The sequence below is a fragment of the Styela clava genome, chromosome 3 (genome assembly GCF_964204865.1).
Source record: "Styela clava chromosome 3, kaStyClav1.hap1.2, whole genome shotgun sequence".
Lineage (NCBI taxonomy): Eukaryota > Metazoa > Chordata > Ascidiacea > Stolidobranchia > Styelidae > Styela > Styela clava.
In genome coordinates this window covers 12,520,160-12,542,772 of record NC_135252.1, presented here as the reverse complement: position 1 = coordinate 12,542,772, position 22,613 = coordinate 12,520,160, and the positions used below count along the sequence as shown (strand labels likewise).

Here is a 22,613-nt window from a genome sequence, read left to right as displayed (position 1 = left end):
TCAAATTTTGTCGACCTTGCTTGTAGCTTTGCTGACTTCACTCAAGTGTTTATATTCAGGATAAGCAATCGCACTATCTTGTGGTGATTTTCCAACCATTTCCTTTTCATAGGTGGACTTGTAATCTTTTTTGTTTGCCACTTTTTGTGCTTCTACAGCGTGAGCAATTTCTTGGATATCTGAAATATAGAGTTGAATTAGAAGTTGTTCAAAATATAAACACCTGAATACGATACTTCCATTTCGGATGGTATATAAAAGTGAATGTTTTTACATCTGTTTGCCCAGTGGCAAAATGACGCCTAAATGATGTCCCACACCCAGTATCAAAAACGACCATCATTGCAGAATCAATATTTCCTAGCCGCAAAGACATTTGGATAAAAATGATTATTTTGGGGCGTAAAGTTTCAATATAAAATTTATATGTCTTATTAAAATAGATGTGAAATTTGTTTCTTATTGAGTTGACAAACAACTTCACAAATAATTTCATGATGTGCCTTCTTTAGTATCTTTGATGAGCTAAAACATCAAAATATATGCAAAATGGATGAAAAATTTTAATGTCATGTACCTCTTCCCACATTAACATTTTGATGCATCTTTTTAGATTCATTCGTATAAATTTTCTTGCTTTGAACAGGATGGAGCTCTTTTGAAAGAATCATTTCTGGTGTTTCTTCCATTTGAGTCACTTTGCCTTTGTTCAATTCATGTTCTGCTCTGTATGTTATCTGAATAATCACAAATAATTCGATATAATTATTTACTTATTGTGCCAATTTGTCACAATGGTGATACAATTTCGATATAAAAAAAAATATAATTAACATAAATATATATACCCACACACTTATAACATGAAAACTTACATCTGATGACATTTGATCAGTTTGCTTCATATTTTTATAACCTTCGGTATCTGTGATGTTGAATTTATTTCCTTCTTGAGCAGCTTTCTTCAAATCTTCCTTATATTTTACCTAAGCATTAAATAAATTTGATAAGCTAAGATGTTGAATCAATAATATGATTCAGCTGTTAGTGAACAAGTTTACTAACATCGCTTTGAATCTTGCTTGCTTCGATTTGTGATTCATATGCTGGTGTGATGTGTACAGGGTAGTAGATGCAACTCTTGTCATATTCCCAATCTTCTCTGTACGCTTTCTGTAGAAATAGCAGAAATGGTAAGATTAGCAAACATTTGAGGGTATCCTAATACTTTCCAGATTCCTTATATTGCTACATCCTTGATAGTACAAAATGTACGGTAATCAGAACTTACATCAGACATCAATTCAGCAGCTTTTATACCCTGTTGTACAATAGGATGTTCTGTGCTATCCATGGTCTGAAATCCTCTGTAGGAATCAATAACTTCTTTTCTTTGTTTTTGATAGTTGATCTGAAATAAAAATGCAATGTTATCCATTGAAATAATTTAATCTGTACTTGGTAATCTACAGCTTTTAAAATAACATACATCACTGGCATTCAATGCGTTTTCTTTTGCTCGGACAAACTCTGGATAATCAAGTGGTAAATTGTGAGTATGCTTGATTTTCTCTGCTTCTTTCACATATTCAGCCTGGAAGATAAAGGAAAAAACTTCATAACTTCAAGTCCACATTTACATTGAATCTATACAAAACTGAATTTATTCAACTAAAATGAGGTTATTTGCATTCAACAAACTTCAATACTGTACAGAAGAACTACATTTAAACAAAAATAGAAAAAGCAACATCATTTACTTTGCTTGAAGCTTTGCTAACTTCCCGATGATGTTTATATTCTGGATAAGCTTGTGCTGGATCATTAGGCCCTTTGCCTACAACATCCTTTTTAAATTGTTCTTTGTAAACATCTTCAGATGTCAACTTTTGTGTAGAAACAGCATGAGCAATTTCCTGCAAATCTGTATAGAATATTCATTTTTAGCATAAAAGTATTATTAATTGTGTAATAATTCATGTTGAAAATTGTGCTACCTGATCCAATATTAACATTTTTATGCATTTGCTTTGACTGTTCAGTGTATGTGGTTTTGCTCAAGACAGGTTGAAGTTCTTTAGACAGCTTCATTTCTGGTGTTTCTTCAACTCCAATCATCTTTCCTTTGTTTTTCAAATACAATTCTCTGTATTTCACCTGGTTGTATCATAACATAAATTTGACCAGTTGACTCGCAATGTTAATTGAATATTAAACTAACAACACAAAGTATTGCACAATGTGACCTTTGCACCTATGGAAGCGTTAGACTGAAAATAAACTACTGCCAGTATTTCATATAATTATACTTACTTCTGATGATGATAAATCGTTTTGCTTCATATTTTTGTAAGCTTCTGTATCGGTAACAGTAAATGTGTTCTTTTCTTTAGATTTTTCAAAACCTTCCTTGTATTTGACCTGGAAAAATATTCCGAATTAAGCAATTAAAGACAACATATTCAAACTACATTAAAATTCAATTTTATCAAAGGAACTTACATCACTCTGGACTTTTCCAACTTCAACTTGAGCTTCATATTCAGGTGTGATGTGTACAGGATAGTAGATGCAGCTTTTGTCATATTCCCAATCTTCATGATACGCTTTCTGTTATTAGCAGAAAACAATTCATGCTCATATAATTCATTAATTACCAAATATGCTTTTACTTATTGTTTGTGAATTATGAATATTTGCCTTTTTAAATGTATACTCACAGAATCCATTAACTCAGCTGCCTTCATTCCCTGTTGTACAATAGGATGATCGGTACTGTCCATTGTCTGAAATCCTCTGTATGCTTGGATAACTTCACCTTTTTGTTTTTGATATTGAAGCTTGAAAACAAAAGAAGATATGAAAAAACACAATACTGACTCATTCCTGATTATGTTGTACCATCGTTATCTCACCTGACTTGCATTTTTAGCATTTTCTTTTGCACGCACAAATTCTGGATAATCCAGAGGTAAATTGTGGTGATGCATCATCTTTTCTGCATCCTTAGCATACTCGGTCTGCAAAAAAGTAAAGTTTCGATAATTTTTTATTATTAAGCGTATAAAAGGAGCAATGCTCAAATATTGGGCATGGAGGTCCAAACACCAACCAGTACCAGAGTCCACAAAATCAAAACCAAGGACAATTGTGTCATAGGTGGTCAACTTGACAGAATAAAAACTGTATTCCCATGAATTAAAATAATACAGTGAAATTTTGGGTCAAATAACAAAACTCATGGAAGTAATAGACTTCTGGTGACTACTGTCATTATGATGGAAATTTGAAATTAATTTGTCTATTAGTTGAGGAAGAATGCGATTTTTCTGTATCAACAAAGTCGACAAAATAAGTCCAATAAGTTATGGAATATATTTACCTTGCTAGCTAGTTTGGTTGCCATTTTAGAAATTGCATATTCTGGATAAGCTTGTGCAACATCATGAGGTGCTTTTCCCACCATTTCCTTCTGGTAATCTTCTTTATATTTATCAGCAGATGCAAGTTTTTGTGTTGAAAGAGCATGAGCAATTTCTTGGACATCTACGATAAGATACAAATATGCTTAGTATTTATATACATGTATTATAATAAACTGGATATATAAGACAACCAGTTCTGAATTTTGACACACATACCTGAACCAACATTAACATTTTTCATCATGTCCTTTGAATCTTTGGTATAAACACTTTTGCTTTGGAAAGGATGAAGTTGTTTTGCAGCCTGCATTTCTGGTGTTTCTTCAAGTGGCGTAAATTTAGACTTATTCAATTCATATTCAGCTCTGTAATTTCTCTGTAAAGTAGGTAAACTTATGAAATACATAAAAAGGTTTTGTTTGTGTTTTTCTCCTCCTAATATTCCATGTCACGAGGTGAGAATTCCCACTTTTATGTCTTTTGCTTTAAACCTCAGTTTTTGCAACTTTTCTGATTTTTCATCTTGTGTATTGTAATTTTTTTTACTATGTGGAGTCCAAAATGAAATATCTTATCGCTGCTCAAAGCATAGAAATAAATCTCACCTCAGATGTGGCCTGATCTGTTTCTTTCATTTGGTGATAACTTTCAGTATTAGTGATATTGTATTTGTTCTTGTCTTTCTCCTTTTCAAAATCACGTTTGTAGACAGCCTATAAAAGCAAGTAATATTTCAATAATTTACTATTTTACTTTCTGTGTTTTACTAATAGAACAAAGATTAACTTACATCATTCTGGACTTTGCTGACCTCAGCTTGAGCCTCATATCCAGGAGTTATATGCACTGGATAATACACATAACTTTTTTCATGTTCCCAATCTTCCTTGTATGCTTTCTGAAAATATACAAATAAAAAGGTTATGAAAAACATTCAACATACTAAGGATAATTGTATTGATGCTATAAACATAATTCAACTTACATCATCCATAAGTTCCGCAGCTTTGATTCCTCGTTGGACAATAGGATGATCAGCACTGTCCATTGTTTGGAATCCACGATAAGCATCTGTTATCTTTCTGAGGTCCTTTTTGTACTCCATCTAAACAAAATTGGACAAATCTATCAAGCTGATTTCTACTCTAACAAATTTTCATAACCAATGCAGCTTTGCACAAGCAATCATTTTATAATGTCATCCAGCCGCAATGGTGTCAGTTATAGCTATACCATTTAAAATATTGCTATTAATACTTACGTCACTGGCATTTTTTGCATTTTCCTTAGCTCGAACAAACTCAGGGTAATCCAAAGGAAGGTTATGATGATGCTTGATTTTTTCAGCCTCCTTGATATATTCCATCTAAAAACCCGAAGATAAGGGTGTTGTTACTAAACATTAAATTAATTTCGATTTGACAATGATTGTAATAACTCTATCCAATCTAAATTAATGTCAAGTTTATAATTACAGATTCAAGAAAAAAACACGAAAAAAATTATATGCAAATGAGGGCTTCCTTAATACCATCTATGACCTATTTATAGACCTTACCTTGCTTGCTTCCTTGGCGACTTTTTGTAGATGTTTATACTCTGGATATGCTTCAGCCACATTATGTGGTGGTTTTCCAACCATTTCCTTCATGAAGTCAGATTTGTATGCATCCTTAGAAGTCATTTTCTGGGTTGACATAGCATGAGCAATTTCTTGGACATCTAAATGAATGTTCATAAAGATATAATAAACACTAAATCTCGTAAATCATCTTAAGATTTTTTCCACTATAATTACATCAAACATTATTAATATGACAAGATTTTAGGCACTGGTCAGCAGCTGTTTTGAGAAGACTCAAGTCACTTATTCAACTCGAAGCTCGAGCAACCATTCAAAGACTCAAAGTGACTTGAGTCATCTAAATTAAATGACTCGGACTCAACTAATCATCAGTATGACTTAGCTCAATGAATCTACTCAACTTCAGACTCAAACTAGATTCAGAAAACCCATGAGTTAATTTGACTTGTTACTCAATGTTTGGGGATTTAAATTAATTTTTATATTTGGGTTGCATTGATGTGAAGAGAAAAAGCAGCATACATAAACAAAACAGCTTCCTAATGAAGACAAACATTATCATATATTTGAATCAATTGGATAGGACACACACCTGACCCAACATTAACATTTTTGTGCATTTTCTTTGATTCATCAGAGTACAGTTTCTTGCTTTGAACAGGATGCAGATCTTTGGCAAGTTTCATCTCAGGAGTTTCTTCAAGGGATGTAACTTTGTTTTTATTTGCTTCATACCCTTTCTTATAATTAACCTGGTGAGATAAATACAGTAATGTTTAAGTCATAGACAAGTAAAGGGATCAATTACTTTTCTCGCAAATTAAAATTATCGTCAGTGAATTTTCAGATATTTGATTTGCAGCTTTGAAAACACTACAATTGAAGCAACTCAGATAAAGTTTTTTAAAAAACGACACTAAACTAAACAAACTTTACTTTGTCGTTTAATTGTTCTTACACATTTTAGAAATGAGTACCGGGCAGAAGTTGTTGATATTAGTTAATGGGATCAATACTAGATATTGAAAACACTTACATCTGATGATGCTTCATCAACTTCCTTCATTGTCTTGTAATGCTCTGTATCAGTGACATTAAATTTATTCTTGTCCTTTTCTTTCTCAAAGTTGTCTTTGTACTTTTTCTAAAACAACATAAAAGAGTATAAATTGAGCCTTGTACGTTTTGATTGAAAGAATTTTTATCAAATACAAATAACAAATAATGCACATACATCACTCTGGATCTTTGCAACTTCAGCTTGAGATTCATATCCTGGCGTAATGTGAACTGGATAGTACACAATACTTTTGTCATATTCCCAATCTTCTCTGTAGGCTTTCTGTAACAGTCAATTATATTTAAGAATTTTCAGATGCTTGCCTATATGAAAATTCACACTACTGCAAAATGCTAGTTTTGATCGTTATTTGAATTACAAGATAATACCAGGTAATCTATCAATACAAAATTCTATGTCCCAATATCAACTTACATCTGACATTAGGGCTGCAGCTTTCAGTCCTTGCTGAACAATTGGATGTTCACTGCTGTCCATAGTCTGAAATCCGCGATAAGCTGCAGTTGTTTCTTTTTTCTGTTTCTGATATTGAATCTGCATTTCAAATGTAAATTATTGAATGTAGGATGAATGTTGTTTTGCAATTAATAAAAAGTAATATACTTACATCACTAGCATTTATTGCATTTTCTTTTGCTCTTACAAACTCTGGATAATCAACAGGAAGATTATGATGATGTTTGATCTTTTCTGCATCTTGCACATATTCCCTCTGTGAATATTTATTAAATTTTAAAAATCCCATCAAGCAACAATTATGAAGAAAATGTGTAACAAAAAAAGTATAACGAAGATAAAAATATTTATTGTTACCTGGCTGATCTGTTTGCTCACATTCTTCAGATGATCATATTCTGGATAAGCATTTGCAACATCATGTGGTGCTTTACCTATCACATTCTTCTTGTAATCTGCTCTGTATGTATCATTGGATGTAAGTTTTTGCTTTGAGACAGCATTAGAAATTTCTTGCAGGTCTGTAATAAGTCATATGAAAGTTTTGAAATCAGAAAAATTGAGTTCTTAAAATACTTAGAAGCATTAATGTTAGCATAGAACATTAGAAACAAATTATAATGAAATAATAAAAGTCAGTTGAAGCTGATAAATTACCTGATCCCACATTCACATTCTGTTGCATTTGTTTTGACTGTGCAGCATAAAGTTTTTTGCTTTGAACGGGATGAAGATCTTTCGAAATTTTCATTTCTGGAGTTTCTTCCATTTGAGTCAACATGTGCTTATTCTTCTGGTAAGCCTCCTGATACTTTGTCTATAGTCATAAGGAAAAAGCATATTAGGAAACCATGCTGTTTGCTTCTCTCCACATTTGAGGCCAGGATTTAGACGAAAAATATGAGTCAAATAAACAGATAGAATAAATCATATATTAACCGAAAATTTACTTTTTTTTTGGTTTAAGAGGAAAATGCCAAAAATGGAAAATGTGCATGTTATTATAACTGCCAATAAGCGGACACCTAGAAATATATGATACTTAGCCCATGTTTTCAATGGTACAGAAACCCACTGAATCGAGACCAAGTGAAGGTATAATAAACATGACAAAGATCTGTATTTATGATAAAAAATATTAGATTGCATCTACTAAAGTCTATAAACCAGATAGGAGATACAATTTTACACTACTCACTTGGGAAGTAACATTGACAACTTCAGCTGACTCTTGATATCCCTTAGTTTTGGTGACATCGAACACATTTTTTTCTTTCTCTTTTTCAAAGTCTTGTTTGTACTTTGTCTGATCAAAATAAAAAAAAGGTAATAATAGATGAGGTTTAAACCATGAAAAAAGAAATAGCACGCACACCCAACTTACATCACTCTGAACTTTACCAACTACAGCCTGAGCTTCATATCCGGGTGTAATATGCACTGGATAATACACACAGCTCTTGTCATATTCCCATTCCTCTTTGTATGCTTTCTATAAGAATAAAAATTACTATTAAAAACGAACATTTATTTTAAACAGATTAAACTGAGAAAAAGATACTCACTTCTGACATGAGTTCTGCAGTTTTGTTACTTTGTTGAACAACTGGATGATCTTGGGCATCCATGGTTTGGTATCCTCGATGTGATTCTATCATTTCTTTCTTTTGTTTTTGATATTCAATCTGAAGTAAACAGCAAATAAGTTGTTTGTCTTCAAATCAAAATTTACATAAAAATTTATGATAGTTTTTTAAAATAATATAAAAAGAACACTTACGTCACTACGATTTTTTGCTGTCTGCTTTGCCCGAATAAAATCAGGATGGTCTGGAGGAATCTGAGTATGTTGCTTAATGTTTTCTGCTTCTCTTTTGTAATTCACCTACAAGCAAATTTAAAATCGAAATAAAATATGAAAATATCAAAGTTTTTAAAATCATATATAGGAATTAATGCCATGTATAACTTTTTATAGTGAGTTTGTACTGATTACCCTGCGAGGGGGTTCACACATACAAATAATGTAGAGAATAATTATGTGTCAAAGCATCACTGTACCCTCATAGACATATGGTGGTTCACAAGACCACTGGCCGTTTATCACCTCCTACACCATTGAGTCTGGAAGTTAAGACAATCCGGTTGACTAACTATTCCCATACCCGAGATGAACTCATAATCGGACAAGGGGTTGTGGTTCGCCATATGATTAAGCCATCTTAACGCTTTCTTCTTCCCCACAATAAATAGGAAAATCCTATCCCATGCATAGAGCATAAAGTCACATACCGGGTTAGTTTTTTCTGTAACTTCCTTCATGTGCTTATATTGTGGATAAGCCATTGATGGATCATTTGGTGGTTTTCCCATTACGTTATCATTGTAATCTTGTCTATAAGTGTCATCAGAAGCCATCTTTTGAGAAGAAACAGCATGTGCCACTTCTTGCATTTCTAAAAAAAAATGACCATATAAAATAATTGAATATATAGACTAAAAATATGAATTACATATATAAATCAAATGCAAAGTAGAAAATATTTTTCTCAAACTAAAATCATTTGCGACAGAAATGATTTTTGCCATTCTATGTTGTTTATAAGAATTATTTTCTCAATCCCAAGTGTCGTAAACTCCATCAATGTAAACAGGAGAACCTAACTCAAAAGAAAAAAATTCATTCTAAAGTAAAGTTACATGCAACTACTGATATCCCAGGAGGTATTGTAACTATAAGCAAGTATAGCGATGCAACATGTGCAAGTGAATAATGATTAATGGTAATGGTTAATAGGTGGTAGTAAATTCCACATAACTGAAGGGATAGACGCGGAAAAAAATTGTGTTATCACAAAGTTACCCGGCCCAATGTTCACATTCTTCAACATATTTTTTGATTCAGCACTGTATTTAGTTTTGCTCTGATATGGTTGAAGATCTTTGTAAAGTTTCATTTCTGGAGTTTCTTCAATCTGTGTCAAGTTTGCTTTGTTCTTTTCATATTCTTCTTTATATTTAACCTGAATTAATTAGTAAATTTGTATTAAAACATGAAATTTAAAGTCAAATTGTAAGAAAAATGAAAGATTCATTTACAACCCATATAAATAAATTAATTTGAAACATACATCAGACGTGGCATCAGATATCTCTTGTAAAGTTTTGTAGACTGGTGTAGAAGTTACATCATATCTATTTTTAGCCTTGTTTTTCTCAAAGTCTCCTTTGTAAGCAACCTGAAAAACAGAATTAGGTTAACCACATTCTAATATAGATTAGGTTATGATCATAACTTCATAATTGTATTTCGTTTCAATTCGAATGTAGCCCCTGAACAACATGTCATATGTTTAGACACTTTAAGATAACACCGGTCACAACACTTGCACCAATTACACTTTTTCATATTTCAAACACTCACATCACTCCTTGCTTCATCCGCTTTGTGAAATGCTTCATATCCTGGAGTTATATGAACTGGATAATAGATACAACTCTTGTCATATTCCCAATCTTCTTTATATTTTTGCTGAAAACAAACAAAAAATTAGAAATAGTAATTCAAATTCTGATGAATAAAACAGGAAACACAATTAAAATATTAATGTTCGTTTCACTACAATCGAACCAAGAATTTTTTCCGTTTTATAAATTATGTAAAACCTTCGTCTGGAATTCAGTAACCAATTTGGTTTTTCTAAATATACAACAAGTGAATACAAGTGCGTTTATATGTGTGCCATAATTCTCATCATGCTGTTATTTATTTGAGTCATGGATGTGTGGCCAACATAGGAATTAAGTGATTAATTTATTCATCATGAATAGTTCTAAATAGATTTTGCAATTTAGGGTAAAACATACATCATTCATCTCATCCACTCTTTGCTTGTGCTTGACGACTGGATGAGCCTGTGGATCCATGGTTTGAAATCCCCGAAATTGTTCGATGGCTTGACCCTTCTGTTTTTTGTACAGAATCTAAAAGAAAAAAATCATATCACACATAATTTTAAATATCAAGTAGAAATCATAATCTAAATAGTATGATTAGTGTAGATGAAGATTTACTTTGTGTCTGAAGATTAAGCAGTGTTTAAAATCTATACACTATTTAACTAATGAATGTCAATAACATTGGACCGACTATATAAATGTTGCCACTAGGATATGTCTAGTTCCATTCTTGGTCAGCCTCAACCTTGCGTTGCATAGTCATGGGGTGTAATAAACTATATGAACTATCATTTCCAACCTCCCCACAACTCGGTTTATTCGATGACGACTAAAATATTCAAGTATCAAATGTAAAAAGCATGTGTGGTCATGCTTGAATACTTGGATCGGCTCCTAAAATAATTTAAACAATAAGGAATCAAATTATTGGCCATTTTCTGAAATTGCATCGTTCATAAAAACCTAAAATATATTAACGGTTTTATCACAGTCAAATCTTGTCATAAAATAAAGGAACCAAAAATATAATCAATAACTGTGTTATGACAGTTGGAATTACATGCATTTTACCTACCAATTGATTTTGCATAAACAGATGTGCATATTATAAATATATAAATAACAAATGAATATACATACATCACTCCCTTCAGCAGCCTTCTTTGCCCTGATAAATTCCGGAGCATCGACGGACATGGTGTACGGAAGCTTGGCCACATGGTGATCTTTCTTGTAAGCGTTCTGTTCAGACATTATAGAATGATGCTATGCGTCTGAATGAAACCTATCTCTGACCAACTGTATTATTACTGTTTTTTGATTATAAAAAGCTACCTAATTCTCAAATTTGTGTTATATGAAAATGCGTTGCTCTGTAAGAAAATTTGTTTGATACATTACATGAGAGATTGAACTAACACACTATGATGTTCATCTATGTTATGATGGTGCCCAATTTTTTATCAGGAATCATTCAATTTGTGGAAACTTCATTCTACCAGTGGATAAAATATTAAATTTTCCTTCTCAAACATATATTTGATATATAAATCTGCAGCCAAATACTAGACAATAGGATTGATAACGAGTTATCTTATCTTTTTTTATTATCTATGATAGATCGAGTAGTCAGAGAAATTTGAACTCGTCGCTATGCTTTTTTTTAAATAAATGAGCTACCCCAACTATGTGAAGTATATATGTAAAATGTCTTGACCTGACCTGACTAACCAATCCCGCTACTCTACGCGCCATAAGAAGCTCTGGGTAATTTCGAATGTCAGCTGGTCCTGATTTTCCATAAACCTCTTTCTTGAAGTGCGCCATATAAAATTTGTCAGACGTCATCTTCGCCGTCTACAAAGAAAACGAAAGAAAAAAATTAATAGAAAACGTGTACTGTCAAAACATCATGTGTGATCACGCAAGGGCGTTAGGAAAAAATTCAATAACGGTGTCTGACATCACCGCCCCGTACTTGATGGATTGTTGATACGACGTAAAAAACGACGTAAGCGTGTTAGAAAAAATGGAGATCTGTTATAACACTTACTATAATATAGAGAGTAAAAATCTAATTAACACTATACAAAACACGAATGTATGTTACCTCGACGGCGACTGCAATCTGTGGTATCGGCACAACGAGGTGATAATGTTCCCACAATTTTCTAGCATATGCTGTGTAGGCTTTCTGAAGTAATAATTATTGTTAGTGTTATATAACTAGATATTATGAAGAAACCGGTGGGTTGAGTAAACTTTAATATCCCTCAGTGGCTGTTAATACAGAGCCCTGTTCGTAATCGATGATGTATAAACAGGTCGCGTATTCATGAATCGAAAGTAAATTGGAAAATTTTAATATAATGAAACCTTTAAATCTGTGTAGATTACCATTGATAACTTTACTCAAAATTTCAACCAAACGTAAGATTTGTTTCACGGAGTCACAATTATAGAAAAAACTTGAAGGTACAAAATGTATCATTGTTTCAAATCAACGCGACGACACCTACCTACAACTGACGTATTCACTCCAAAGGTAACTACTGACATCCATTTCGAAACGCTCTGTATTCTTAACAAGGTATAATTTATAACAGATATATAATATACCAAAAAGTTGAAATAATATTAAAACGGCATTGTGTTGTCATTTATGAATGAATTGCGTTACTGGAAGTTCGTTGCTTCCAGTTTTGTGCAAACATTTGAGGTATTAACATTTTGGGAGTGGCCGTAGCGTGCGATTTTGGTTATTTCTCTAATGCAATTACATATTCGTTTAGTCAACCAAGAGTTTCCCAATTACAGGTACCGCTGACTACGAAAGAGTTGTCATCTATTTCTGCGGATTTAAATTTTACAACAAGTAACGTAAGCTGATCATATACTAACGTAGGACATTATATTCCTCAGAGAGTTTGCGATTGCCATATCCGCTGTCATTGCCAAGGGTGTGTATCCCTTCCCCTTGTTCTTTTGATATTCCGCTCTGTACATAATCTAAAATATAAATACATTTTTATCGTGTTTTCCTTGATATTAAAAATTGTATAATGCAACTTGTAACGACGTCACAACTTCTACATCACTTACATCACTGACGTAGTCGTGTTGATTTTTGGCTGTTTGATAAGCAGACGTTTTGACTGGATCGTAATGTGATTTTGATCCTTCATTCTTGCTATCACGCCGATAAAGATTCTGAATTGATATATCACAAAAGTTAAAATTAAAGTTTAGATAACATAACTACGATCAATTCAGTCCATATCTATCAAGTCAAGTAGAGCACGACAATTTCAAAACTCGAAAGTCTTCAAAATTTATCAGGGCAATGAATCGAAATGCACCATGTATATTATTACATTAATATGCTTTCATTGCATGGCGTTTGTTTGTACTGACGTTTGTTTCTTAGTTTCTTATCCGTGGTGCATGCATTCCTATGAATAATCGTGGAAGCAATGACTAGACTAGATATCTTCGTCTGAATACTCAATATTCAAATCGAAATCGCGGGATGCCCCTCAAAACGTGGTAATTGGATCTCGATTTTTTTTATAATAATAATGAAATTGAATTTGTGTAATTAATACTGCCTTCAGCAATGCTACTGGTAGTGTATTTAAATTAGGCAGTACTGATTGCTTCGTTAAATTCTTAAAAATACGATAATCTAAATATTAGGTGAGACCTTATTCAATTAGACAACTTACTTCACTGACAGCTTTTTGAGCTTGCGTTGCAGTTTCGTATATTGGAGTCAAAGTAACCGGATAAAAAATCGTGTTTTTATCACTTTCCCAATCTTCTTTATATTTTTTCTATAAAAAAATAAATTTTTTTAGTAATTGATTAACTTGGAAGAAAAATCTACCCTTTTTTTTTATCTAGCTTGTATCATACATAAGTTCAAAACGAGTTTGAATCTTCGTTTCATACATAATCGGTCGCTTCTAATTCACTTACGTTACTCATCATAAGGTTGGCATCTCTGGCGACTTTATATTCCAAAACATCTGTATATCCTTTGCTGAAGGCTGAATCATGCTTGTTCTTTTCGTACTCGCTTTTGTATTCTTTCTGCAAATGAATAATAGGCACAGTCAATATCGGAAATTCAGTTCCGCTTCATTTTAAAAGTAGGACTTCCCCACAAAACCTATTTTATGATTGATAAGCGTTATTTTTGTTTTTCCACCCCTGTGAGATTTTTGCCTCACAAGCATGGCTATTAAAATTGATATCGAATGCGAATCACAATACTGTATACACTAAATAAAGCAGTGTGTTTAATTAATTTTCATTTATTTATTATTCAATATTTACAAAATTCTTGGTATTATAAGTTATAGATCTAGAATTCGAGCCCATGAAAGTCAGTCCATTGTTCAATAAAGACTGCACGAAACTGACTAAAGAGATTTCGATCATACAATGTATCACAATGCATCTTTGCGGCTGGTTATACTTGGCTCGTTTAAAAGGTAGGACTGAAGTACCACATTACGTGGAGAGCTGGAATGGATAAAGGATGAAACAAATTATACAAACAGGAGGTAGTTATTAAAAAGAACAACGTCTTACTTTGCTAGACAGCTTCGATAATTTTTTTGCAAGATCGATCTCCGGTAATGTGCTGAGGCATCCATCCAAATTATATTGATCCTGGATTCTTCTCATATCTTTCGTATATTCCAGCTGATGGTGGTGGTGACATCCCCGTCGTTCGTCAATTCAGCAAACATTTGTTTACATTGGAAAAGGTCAGGAAAAGAGGAGGAAAGAAGAGGAAGAAAAAGGTCGAAATTAGAGATAGAATATAATGAAGAAGGAAGCTGATATTGACCAGTAGCCAACGTTACATTTAATTTCCCCCACTCTGCACTGGCGTTAATTAATAAAACGTAGTTTGAAAAATTTGCATATTGAATCAGCTGACTAAATTTGCATATTTTTGCGTATCGATGTCATCAGCGACTTTTAGCTAGACTTCAGCAACACCCGTTTGCTTTCAATATAAAATTACATTGATATGATAAGCAATGGTATTTTAAAAATTGAGTCAAGATGTGAAAGCGCACGCTATTTGATCCGATAATGCATTGTTGGTAAAGCGTGGTAGAGATAAATCTCAATGATTGAGTGTGTAGGCCTATAGATCAACACATTATCGTAATGCGTATAGTTACGATAGATATCCACCGATCAGTAGCAGGATAACGAGTAGATGTAAAGTAAATAAATTTATTACAATAACTATCGTTCATGTGCGGTTGTATCCATAATTTTTAACGCCGTAACGCATTGTTGTTTCAAGAAATCGCGTTATCGTCAAGTTCCTTATTTTTGCGTGTGTTTGTGTATCTGCTTGTGTGTGTCACTACTATAAAGCTTTCAATTGTCCTAAATTAAGATTCCGTTGATGTTGCATCCCGGCTATACCGATGATCATAATCAGCGAAGATGAGAGTCAAGAAATAACAGAATAAAGAAGGTTTGAAGAAGTGGTCAGTTATAAACGATAACACGACAATTTGACTTCTTACGTCTCTGGAGGTTTGCAAACGACGAATTCTCTCCAATTCCGGTGTTTCCGTTGTCGCTGTGTATCCTTTCGATTTTGATTGTTCGAAATCTTTGTGATATTTCAGCTAATAATTTTAAATTATGTCATTTAAAAATCAACCAAATGTCTAAATATTTTGAGAAATTTCAAAAATGAATTTTTCAAAACAACTAATCGAAAGATTTCTTTTTTAGTCATCAGTGCCATATCACGCAAATAAATGTGATTAAGTGAAATAATAAATTTGGATTGACTAAGTTTTATTTGATGGCTGAAATACATAAAGAAAAATTTTGTATGTCTGTTGTCAAATTTGTATTTTCCATATGTGTCAAATGTTAATCGAAGGCAAACCCACCAAACTTTGCTCCGCCGTCATTTTTTTCGCGCGTTCTGATTCAATCGTCTCGACTCCAGCTCTTCCCTTTCCTTTGATTTCTGTGTTCCATTGTTTTTTGTACGTATTCTACATAAAATTCCATTTGGTGTATTTTATCAGAATAAGTTTTGCATCAAGCAATATTTACTAATTCACAGAAGTTTTTTCTTTCACAAAACGATTGCTTCGGTGGTTGGTTAATGCGACTGTGCCGTTTTACTATCATGAGTTACCACATATTACCTGCTACTTATAATGAACTATTTCATAATGAACAATTTAACAACAGCTTTTTCTCCAATAAAGAAGGGATAAGTGTATGAACTTTCTTTTTCAAATTTGCAACGGATTGAGTTTTGTCAATTTTTTTTATTTTATTTTTTTTTATGAAAAAAAGGGAAGGAAAAAATAATATTTGCCACAAATAAGCCGTGAAAAAAAAATACCATTTTAATTACCGGCGTATGGTGACAATATAGCGGAGTGAGAAGTCTAAATTTGACGATTAGTACTGGAGTTCATAGATATTGAATTTTGGACCTTCTGAAGTATGCGCACCAAGATGGCGCTAGCCTGAACTCAGGTTGTGTACCAGGTTAGGGCTCAGGTTATGCGACATCTTGGTGCGCATACTTCAGGAGCACCTGAATTTTCAACTACATTACACTTAAATAAATATGCGATAATCGACTTTGTGTCAGATTTCTATAGCTTGTGCGGCTACTGTCGTTTTTTTGCGTCAAAAGCTGGAATGTTGAAATTGGAGAAAACAAGTGTACTAAAACATTGTTCTATATACCCTAAGCCTATTCTATATGCAAAGTGCTTGCTCAAGCGTTGTTTTTAGGATAACTTTTTGGTGCGGAAAAATTGCTTTTCTCCGTAACTAATGGAGCAATCGATTTCAAATTTTCAGTATCTATAGACCTACGTCACTCAAAATTTCGCAGTTTTATTTGAATTCACGGAAACACGTTTTTATTCCTCCAGGTGTGGCGCTCTTAGCCCTCTTCTGTTCAATTGCCTCGTCGTGTTACTCGAGAAATCGCCCTAACTCACCTTGATCAAAAAGGGACCGAAGTTGCTTACTTGTTAATTTTTTGATGAATGAAATATTTTTTTCGACATGTATCATTTTAGCTATACCATAGAAAGTTTAATTCGAACCACTAACTTGTGTAACTGAACTCAAAATCGATTGGAATACGGTTGTTGGTAGGATACCGGCACAGCATAATAACATGGTAGACGGTTTGGTTTTGAAATAGAAAATTAAATCTGATATTTCCAGGATTTCTTAATGGGGCCGTTTAAATGGACATATACTAAAGCTATACGATACTGGCATTTTGGTCAGTCGTTGGTCCTTCGCGTCAACATATTTGAAAATAACACTCTTTTAATACTAAATGATAGAAAAACGCTTCTTGGGCAAACCTGGCTTCACGCAAACTTCACAGTTCATAATACGATGAAAGAAGTTTTATTTATATCGACGTATTACTGAAGAGGCCACACAGAAGTTGCTGTCAATCAAGTCTGAATTAGTCAATAATACCTGCGTTCATATTAAAACTCGTACGCAACAACATGGCCGAATATCTTTTAAGGCAAATCATTGGTATTAACCATTCTTACTAAAAGAATAATCAATCACGTGTCTTTCTTTCAAGTGCGTAGCAACTAAGCGCCAGAGTTTAAAACAAATAAGTGAAAATAGCCGATTCCGATTGCCCAATCTAATCCATATAGTGTTATTACCTGGCTCTGCGTCTGTGACATCTTCATTGCATGCATCATCTGTGGTGTCATGTATGAAAGATTCTTTCCAGCCCATTTGCTTTTGTCAGCCATTGCGCTCGTATCTGATTCAAAATCCTACAATAGAAAAAAATAGAAATATTTCATACATGCATAAAATATTATAAAATATTTCATACATGTGGAAAACTTGAAATCGGAAAAGGGAAAGGAGTTTTTTATGTGTTTACATTACCAATTTATCTTTTCTTATACTGGAAAAGATTTGAACATATAAATCTTCAACAATTTTTGTGTTTTAATGACCCTGGGCATGATTTAGGCTTATTATTGATATGTGCAGTGAAGGAGTGAGATTTAGATCATTGGACTGCTTTCCATGATGTTGTTGTTAAAATGAAGTGAATTCGTCAATCAATGAAAGAAATTCCAAGATTATGATTGCATGGTGTGTGCCGTGAAACTCAAAATTGTAAGTGAGCTCACCTTTTCGGGACGTGCTATGAATCAGACAAAAAATACTATAACGAAGCGTGATTCGATTCGATTTTTCCAAAAAAATACTTGGAGTCTTCGTCTAAAAAACGAAGTTCTACAAAGGTGATAGCTGAGTTGGGTTGTATGAATACTTTTGTTTGCTCAAGCTTTACTCTGATCGTGCATACCGTGGATCGCAAATATTTTTATCAATAGTAATCAATATTTCATATCAATAAAAGCTCTTATATATATGAGTTCTCACGGTAGGTGATATAGTGATAAGCGCTTGGCTATAACATGCGTTATAACGACCGGGTTCCGTCCTTGACTGATATTTCATGAATACAGATTGCACCAAAGTCACTAGTGTCGCGTGGTAATTTAATCGTGTTTCTTACAGAATACAATTCCATTTGTTTATAGCACTTACTAACTGATTATGTTTGCATTCTGTGATTGGTTACTTGTACAGGCCAAAAAACTCACTGCACCTAGTTTCTGTGCATGACTGATGAATAATTAAAATCTATTTACGCTCGATGGTATCAATACTGCTTACTTTGTTATATTCAGAAGTAAGTTTGAATGTCTAAAATTGAAATTATATTCTACAATTTACACTGTTATGTGGCCCAACTGTCTTGAGAAATATTAGTGCCCCTACTTTAACCGCATAAATTCACCAACCCAAAAGAGGGCATATCTCAAAGACAATTATTTGCTGAATGAATAATTTGTAAAGGCCATGTGTAGATATCCAAGAATTATTATTGGGGGACTAGCATTTTCAGGAAATGAGTTATTCAGTTTGAGAATTCAAATGTAAAAAACTCTGAGGGGAATATGGCATGAGAAAACAACAGCACAACATGGCGCATCAGAAAACACAGTGGTAGTAGACTATTGAATCTAAATAGGATATAAAATACGACCTCAAATTTGCAACGCAATGGCAATTTCAAATCTCCGGCCAGAAGGAGAAACATGCTGTTCAAAATGATGCATGCTAACTCTATGAACCTGAAAATGTGAATGAAAAATGATACAATGATGTAATTGGAGAATAAAGGATGTCAGCCGTTGACACTAAAAATCCTTACAAAGCAAGATACACAAGGCACGTATTTTCCAAAAAAAAGTCATTCATGGTGACATTTCTTAAATATATGCTTGAAGTATGACACCAATATGGATTTTGCTAAAATCAATATACAGTATGACCAAAAGCAATAATGCTGAAAGCAATTCATACTTTAAGTATTAATAATGTAAATGTAAAACAAAAAGAGTGAGTCACAAGTCATGCTTGAAGCGACTGTTTCTGTATTGTGACGAATGTTTGATCGAATAATATGAGGAAAACTTATAAATTGTTGGAGTGTACAAATGAAGATATGCACAATGCATAAGGAAAAGAACCTCGGTAGCGTCGGTGTAAATAGATTCCTCATCATCAGCAACAGACACAATTTCAACTCCTCCACCACCTCCACCGCCATATTCGTATCCCCCTCTCTGATCACCACCAAATTGATACGATTGTGGTTCAGAAGGATAATAATATGATTCTCCTTCGTCACTCGATGGTTGCTGAGTCACAAAATACTGTCCACTAGAATCTTTCTGTGATCCATAGCTTGGTCCAGCTGCTGCTTGCGAGTCGTCGCTTTCTTCAACGTAATATTCCCCACCACCCGGGTGAGAAACAACCGTCCGGACCGGCTCAGTCTTAGACACTTTAGTCCTAATCGGATCGCTAGTATCGGAGATATGAGTTTTACTAGGACTCTTTTTTTTCTTCACCAAGACCTTTTTCTTTCTTTTTCCAGTGCTGGAACCTGGTGATTTGACACCATCGCCACGCACCTTTGAGTGAAGAATGGTGGTTTTGAACGTAAACTAATATAATGGTCTACCAATTCACAACAGATTACAACGGATTAGCCCAAGATAAATAACATGAAACAACTAGCGTCACACATTGACTTTTTTTTTTATGTACACAAGACAGGATTAAACAACTTGGCTTCCCTCGCATTCAAATTTAACAACCGAAAAAAAAAGATAATAAATGATTTCAACATTTACAAATGTTTAATAACATCAGAATAAAGATACCGCCATTGAAGGAAAATATTGGTAATATATATTATCTCAACAAAAGACCTTTGAATGTAATTTACTGCCACCAGTGATGGCATGATTTTTTTTTTTGCTCAATTGTGTCACAACTTCAGAAAAAGGAAAAAAAATAGTGTTCTCACTTGCTGTTTTGTGTCATCCTTGCTTGACATGGCGAAGAAGAACAGGAAAAGGGAGAAAGCAGAATTTCAGAAAAAGAAAGCAAAGAAGAGACGGAAAGAAAAGTGGAGTTCCTGAACGAAAAAATGTCGGTAATCCACCAACGAAAGTCAGAAAAATGAGGACGGAATGTAAAGATCGCATCCGACATTTAATATTATTATCATTGATACAGCCTTCATACTGCTATTTGTATATACAAATAAATTTTAATGACTGAAATTTACTGATCCATCTGACTACCAGGCTGTGACCTTTAAGCAGATTACAAATTCATATCCTCGAAGTCCATTCCCTTTGGGAGTTGAGTGTTACGTCAGCGTTCAAAATGTAAGGCCATGGCTGCTTTTGTGAAACGCCGAAGTCATGCCTATTTGTGATATATACTTTGGAATACACGACATGGTTTAGTCCAATGATGATCACAAGACTTTCATTTATATTCTGTGTAGCTGTAAAATAGCCTCATTCGCGTGATTCGTCTTTTCAATGTAGTGAAAACATACATTGATGATATTTTGTGTACATAGGAATACTATACAATGTAAATACCACATTGCGGTACCATGGAATTTGTCTATACCAATGTTTAGTTAATACCGCGTTTGGTTGGTTGTAATATCTGCGCGCTGCTATCTGAGGAATTATAAATGTTTGGTATTTAATTTTTGATAACGTCGATATCAAATACTACGTTTCTCACGGCAAAAATAGCTCCGAGGTATGAAACGAGATACCTAGAAAAAACTAACATGCTCTCCGCAGACTGCTGCGAAAAGAAGGTCGAACAACATTCAAACAATTTCACTTACCTGTATAGAATAAGGATGATGTTCTGTGCAGAATTCAGTCAAGCGATAAATAGTTCACTACGCGTGAGTACCCGAGTCGGGTGCCGAAACAATTCGTTGGGTAATATCTCCGAAGGATGTTCAACGGATAAAATTTCACAAAATATCCCGGTCTTGAGAGAGTGAAAGCAGGGCTTACAAGTCGACCTTTTCTTCTATTACTTTTAAAACTTGTTTGCCTTAATCCTGTACAGACACGTACCTTCGTTTTACAGCCTGATAATTTTGCTACTACACCTTATCCTAAATCCTGTAACATTTGAGAATAAAGGTAAGTTATCGTATTACGAACATGACAGTACAGAATATTGCCACGCCCACTAAACAATTCACAGTATGTCTAATGATTCACGAAACGAATGCTTCTGGTCGGCCATTGTCTAAAAAATTTAACATATAAAAGACAAAACATATACCGTATATGCTTATGCATTTATAATAAATGAGCTCGTAGAATAGTTTCTATAATCATTGAAAAACTCGAATACAGTTCTGATTTTCCTATAATCTATCACTGGTATACCATTTTTGAACCTGTAACATATTTGCCTGTTTGATTGTATAACAAATGGACTAGATTGTTACCCAAGGCCTCTACTGGACACGACATTATTCCTAACAAAAGTTTTTACGACAATGACGTACCTCTTCAACGAGCCTAATCTATTATATTCAAAGCCACAAACAATCATAGAATTGTTAACAAATAACCGACCACAAACTATAATAACGATGGCATATAAAGCTTTACCGCATATTCTCATAACAAACGAGACTAAGTGCTTCAATAAGTAGGTAGGTATGCGCGCAAGAGGCTGTCATACTATAACACAGTTCAGTTAAGCTAAATATCTGTTACAAACTTACTATACCTGCGGCATCGTAGAGATTGCGATAAACCAAAAATTGAAAAAAGCTGCGGGCGGGGCAGGCCACGCTAGTCGACAAAAACGTTTACTAAAATTTACTAAAAATTGCATGTCATTCGAAGTCATACCATATGGCTGTAGATAGCTATATTTGAAGCACATAGCGCGTTCCATGGAAAGATTGCGAATTGAAAATGGTACATAGTAAGACACTTGGTAACATAACCTAGACAAACAAAATTGTAAAATAAAATTCCACGTAAAGTGCTATATAGATTTTCGTATAGTGGGCAATGTTTTTATTTGTATGCTGTTAGCCAAAACTTCAACTAATTGCTAGAATACTGGTCTATCGGTCACAAGTTTCAGTACGATTACGTTTTAATCC

The 22,613-nt window shown here is 33.7% G+C and overlaps 3 protein-coding genes across 10 annotated transcripts in view; all 3 read right to left on the bottom strand.

Annotated features, from left to right (window-relative positions):
* Nucleotides 1-15,249, bottom strand: part of LOC120341950 (uncharacterized) — a 50,269-nt gene extending 35,020 nt beyond the window's left edge. For all 8 annotated transcript variants that reach the window (XM_078110383.1, XM_039410557.2, XM_039410561.2 and 5 more), the window contains exons 1-43: nucleotides 14,603-15,249; nucleotides 13,985-14,098; nucleotides 13,732-13,839; nucleotides 13,109-13,216; nucleotides 12,908-13,015; nucleotides 12,117-12,200; nucleotides 11,729-11,863; nucleotides 11,147-11,248; nucleotides 10,415-10,531; nucleotides 9,972-10,079; nucleotides 9,679-9,786; nucleotides 9,411-9,570; nucleotides 8,840-9,003; nucleotides 8,328-8,432; nucleotides 8,113-8,232; nucleotides 7,932-8,039; nucleotides 7,746-7,853; nucleotides 7,205-7,364; nucleotides 6,905-7,068; nucleotides 6,699-6,803; nucleotides 6,506-6,625; nucleotides 6,245-6,352; nucleotides 6,047-6,154; nucleotides 5,603-5,762; nucleotides 4,984-5,147; nucleotides 4,687-4,791; nucleotides 4,411-4,530; nucleotides 4,216-4,323; nucleotides 4,031-4,138; nucleotides 3,642-3,801; nucleotides 3,383-3,546; nucleotides 2,916-3,020; nucleotides 2,721-2,840; nucleotides 2,503-2,610; nucleotides 2,314-2,421; nucleotides 1,998-2,157; nucleotides 1,761-1,924; nucleotides 1,490-1,594; nucleotides 1,292-1,411; nucleotides 1,066-1,173; nucleotides 876-986; nucleotides 578-737; nucleotides 16-179 (exon numbers count right to left, since the gene is read on the bottom strand). In XM_078110383.1, the coding sequence (XP_077966509.1) occupies nucleotides 16-179; nucleotides 578-737; nucleotides 876-986; nucleotides 1,066-1,173; nucleotides 1,292-1,411; nucleotides 1,490-1,594; nucleotides 1,761-1,924; nucleotides 1,998-2,157; nucleotides 2,314-2,421; nucleotides 2,503-2,610; nucleotides 2,721-2,840; nucleotides 2,916-3,020; nucleotides 3,383-3,546; nucleotides 3,642-3,801; nucleotides 4,031-4,138; nucleotides 4,216-4,323; nucleotides 4,411-4,530; nucleotides 4,687-4,791; nucleotides 4,984-5,147; nucleotides 5,603-5,762; nucleotides 6,047-6,154; nucleotides 6,245-6,352; nucleotides 6,506-6,625; nucleotides 6,699-6,803; nucleotides 6,905-7,068; nucleotides 7,205-7,364; nucleotides 7,746-7,853; nucleotides 7,932-8,039; nucleotides 8,113-8,232; nucleotides 8,328-8,432; nucleotides 8,840-9,003; nucleotides 9,411-9,570; nucleotides 9,679-9,786; nucleotides 9,972-10,079; nucleotides 10,415-10,531; nucleotides 11,147-11,248; nucleotides 11,729-11,863; nucleotides 12,117-12,200; nucleotides 12,908-13,015; nucleotides 13,109-13,216; nucleotides 13,732-13,839; nucleotides 13,985-14,098; nucleotides 14,603-14,698 (5,340 nt within the window). In that variant the 5' untranslated portion in view covers nucleotides 14,699-15,249. The remainder of the gene's footprint in view (nucleotides 1-15; nucleotides 180-577; nucleotides 738-875; nucleotides 987-1,065; nucleotides 1,174-1,291; nucleotides 1,412-1,489; nucleotides 1,595-1,760; nucleotides 1,925-1,997; nucleotides 2,158-2,313; nucleotides 2,422-2,502; nucleotides 2,611-2,720; nucleotides 2,841-2,915; nucleotides 3,021-3,382; nucleotides 3,547-3,641; nucleotides 3,802-4,030; nucleotides 4,139-4,215; nucleotides 4,324-4,410; nucleotides 4,531-4,686; nucleotides 4,792-4,983; nucleotides 5,148-5,602; nucleotides 5,763-6,046; nucleotides 6,155-6,244; nucleotides 6,353-6,505; nucleotides 6,626-6,698; nucleotides 6,804-6,904; nucleotides 7,069-7,204; nucleotides 7,365-7,745; nucleotides 7,854-7,931; nucleotides 8,040-8,112; nucleotides 8,233-8,327; nucleotides 8,433-8,839; nucleotides 9,004-9,410; nucleotides 9,571-9,678; nucleotides 9,787-9,971; nucleotides 10,080-10,414; nucleotides 10,532-11,146; nucleotides 11,249-11,728; nucleotides 11,864-12,116; nucleotides 12,201-12,907; nucleotides 13,016-13,108; nucleotides 13,217-13,731; nucleotides 13,840-13,984; nucleotides 14,099-14,602) is intronic.
* Nucleotides 15,250-15,358: 109 nt separating this feature from the next.
* LOC144420770 (uncharacterized) lies at nucleotides 15,359-21,602 on the bottom strand. Its single transcript, XM_078110386.1, has 4 exons — nucleotides 21,318-21,602; nucleotides 17,725-17,841; nucleotides 15,943-16,050; nucleotides 15,359-15,669 (listed from the first exon to the last, which is right to left on the bottom strand). The coding sequence occupies exons 2-4, from the start codon at nucleotides 17,815-17,817 to the stop codon at nucleotides 15,427-15,429; spliced, it is 444 nt and encodes a 147-aa protein (XP_077966512.1). The 5' UTR covers nucleotides 17,818-17,841; nucleotides 21,318-21,602; the 3' UTR covers nucleotides 15,359-15,426.
* Nucleotides 17,993-20,639, bottom strand: LOC120341951 (uncharacterized). The gene is made up of 2 exons (XM_039410567.2): nucleotides 20,469-20,639; nucleotides 17,993-20,070 (listed from the first exon to the last, which is right to left on the bottom strand). The coding sequence occupies exons 1-2, from the start codon at nucleotides 20,496-20,498 to the stop codon at nucleotides 19,498-19,500; spliced, it is 603 nt and encodes a 200-aa protein (XP_039266501.2). The 5' UTR covers nucleotides 20,499-20,639; the 3' UTR covers nucleotides 17,993-19,497.
* Nucleotides 21,603-22,613: the final 1,011 nt, after the last annotated feature.

What these genes read in the sequence shown, in the direction of transcription:
- LOC120341951 (XM_039410567.2), bottom strand. Translation starts at nt 20,498, where the DNA reads ATGTCAAGCAAGGATGACACAAAACAGCAA. An exon ending in AGGATGACACAAAACAGCAA is followed by an intron (nt 20,071 to 20,468) that starts GTGAGAACACTA and finishes CTTCACTCAAAG; the next exon opens with GTGCGTGGCGATGGTGTCAA.
- LOC144420770 (XM_078110386.1), bottom strand. Translation starts at nt 17,817, where the DNA reads ATGGCTGACAAAAGCAAATGGGCTGGAAAGAATCTTTCATACATGACA. An exon ending in TGTCACAGACGCAGAGCCAG is followed by an intron (nt 16,051 to 17,724) that starts GTAATAACACTA and finishes AATTTTATGTAG; the next exon opens with AATACGTACAAAAAACAATG. An exon ending in TGACGGCGGAGCAAAGTTTG is followed by an intron (nt 15,670 to 15,942) that starts GTGGGTTTGCCT and finishes TAAAATTATTAG; the next exon opens with CTGAAATATCACAAAGATTT.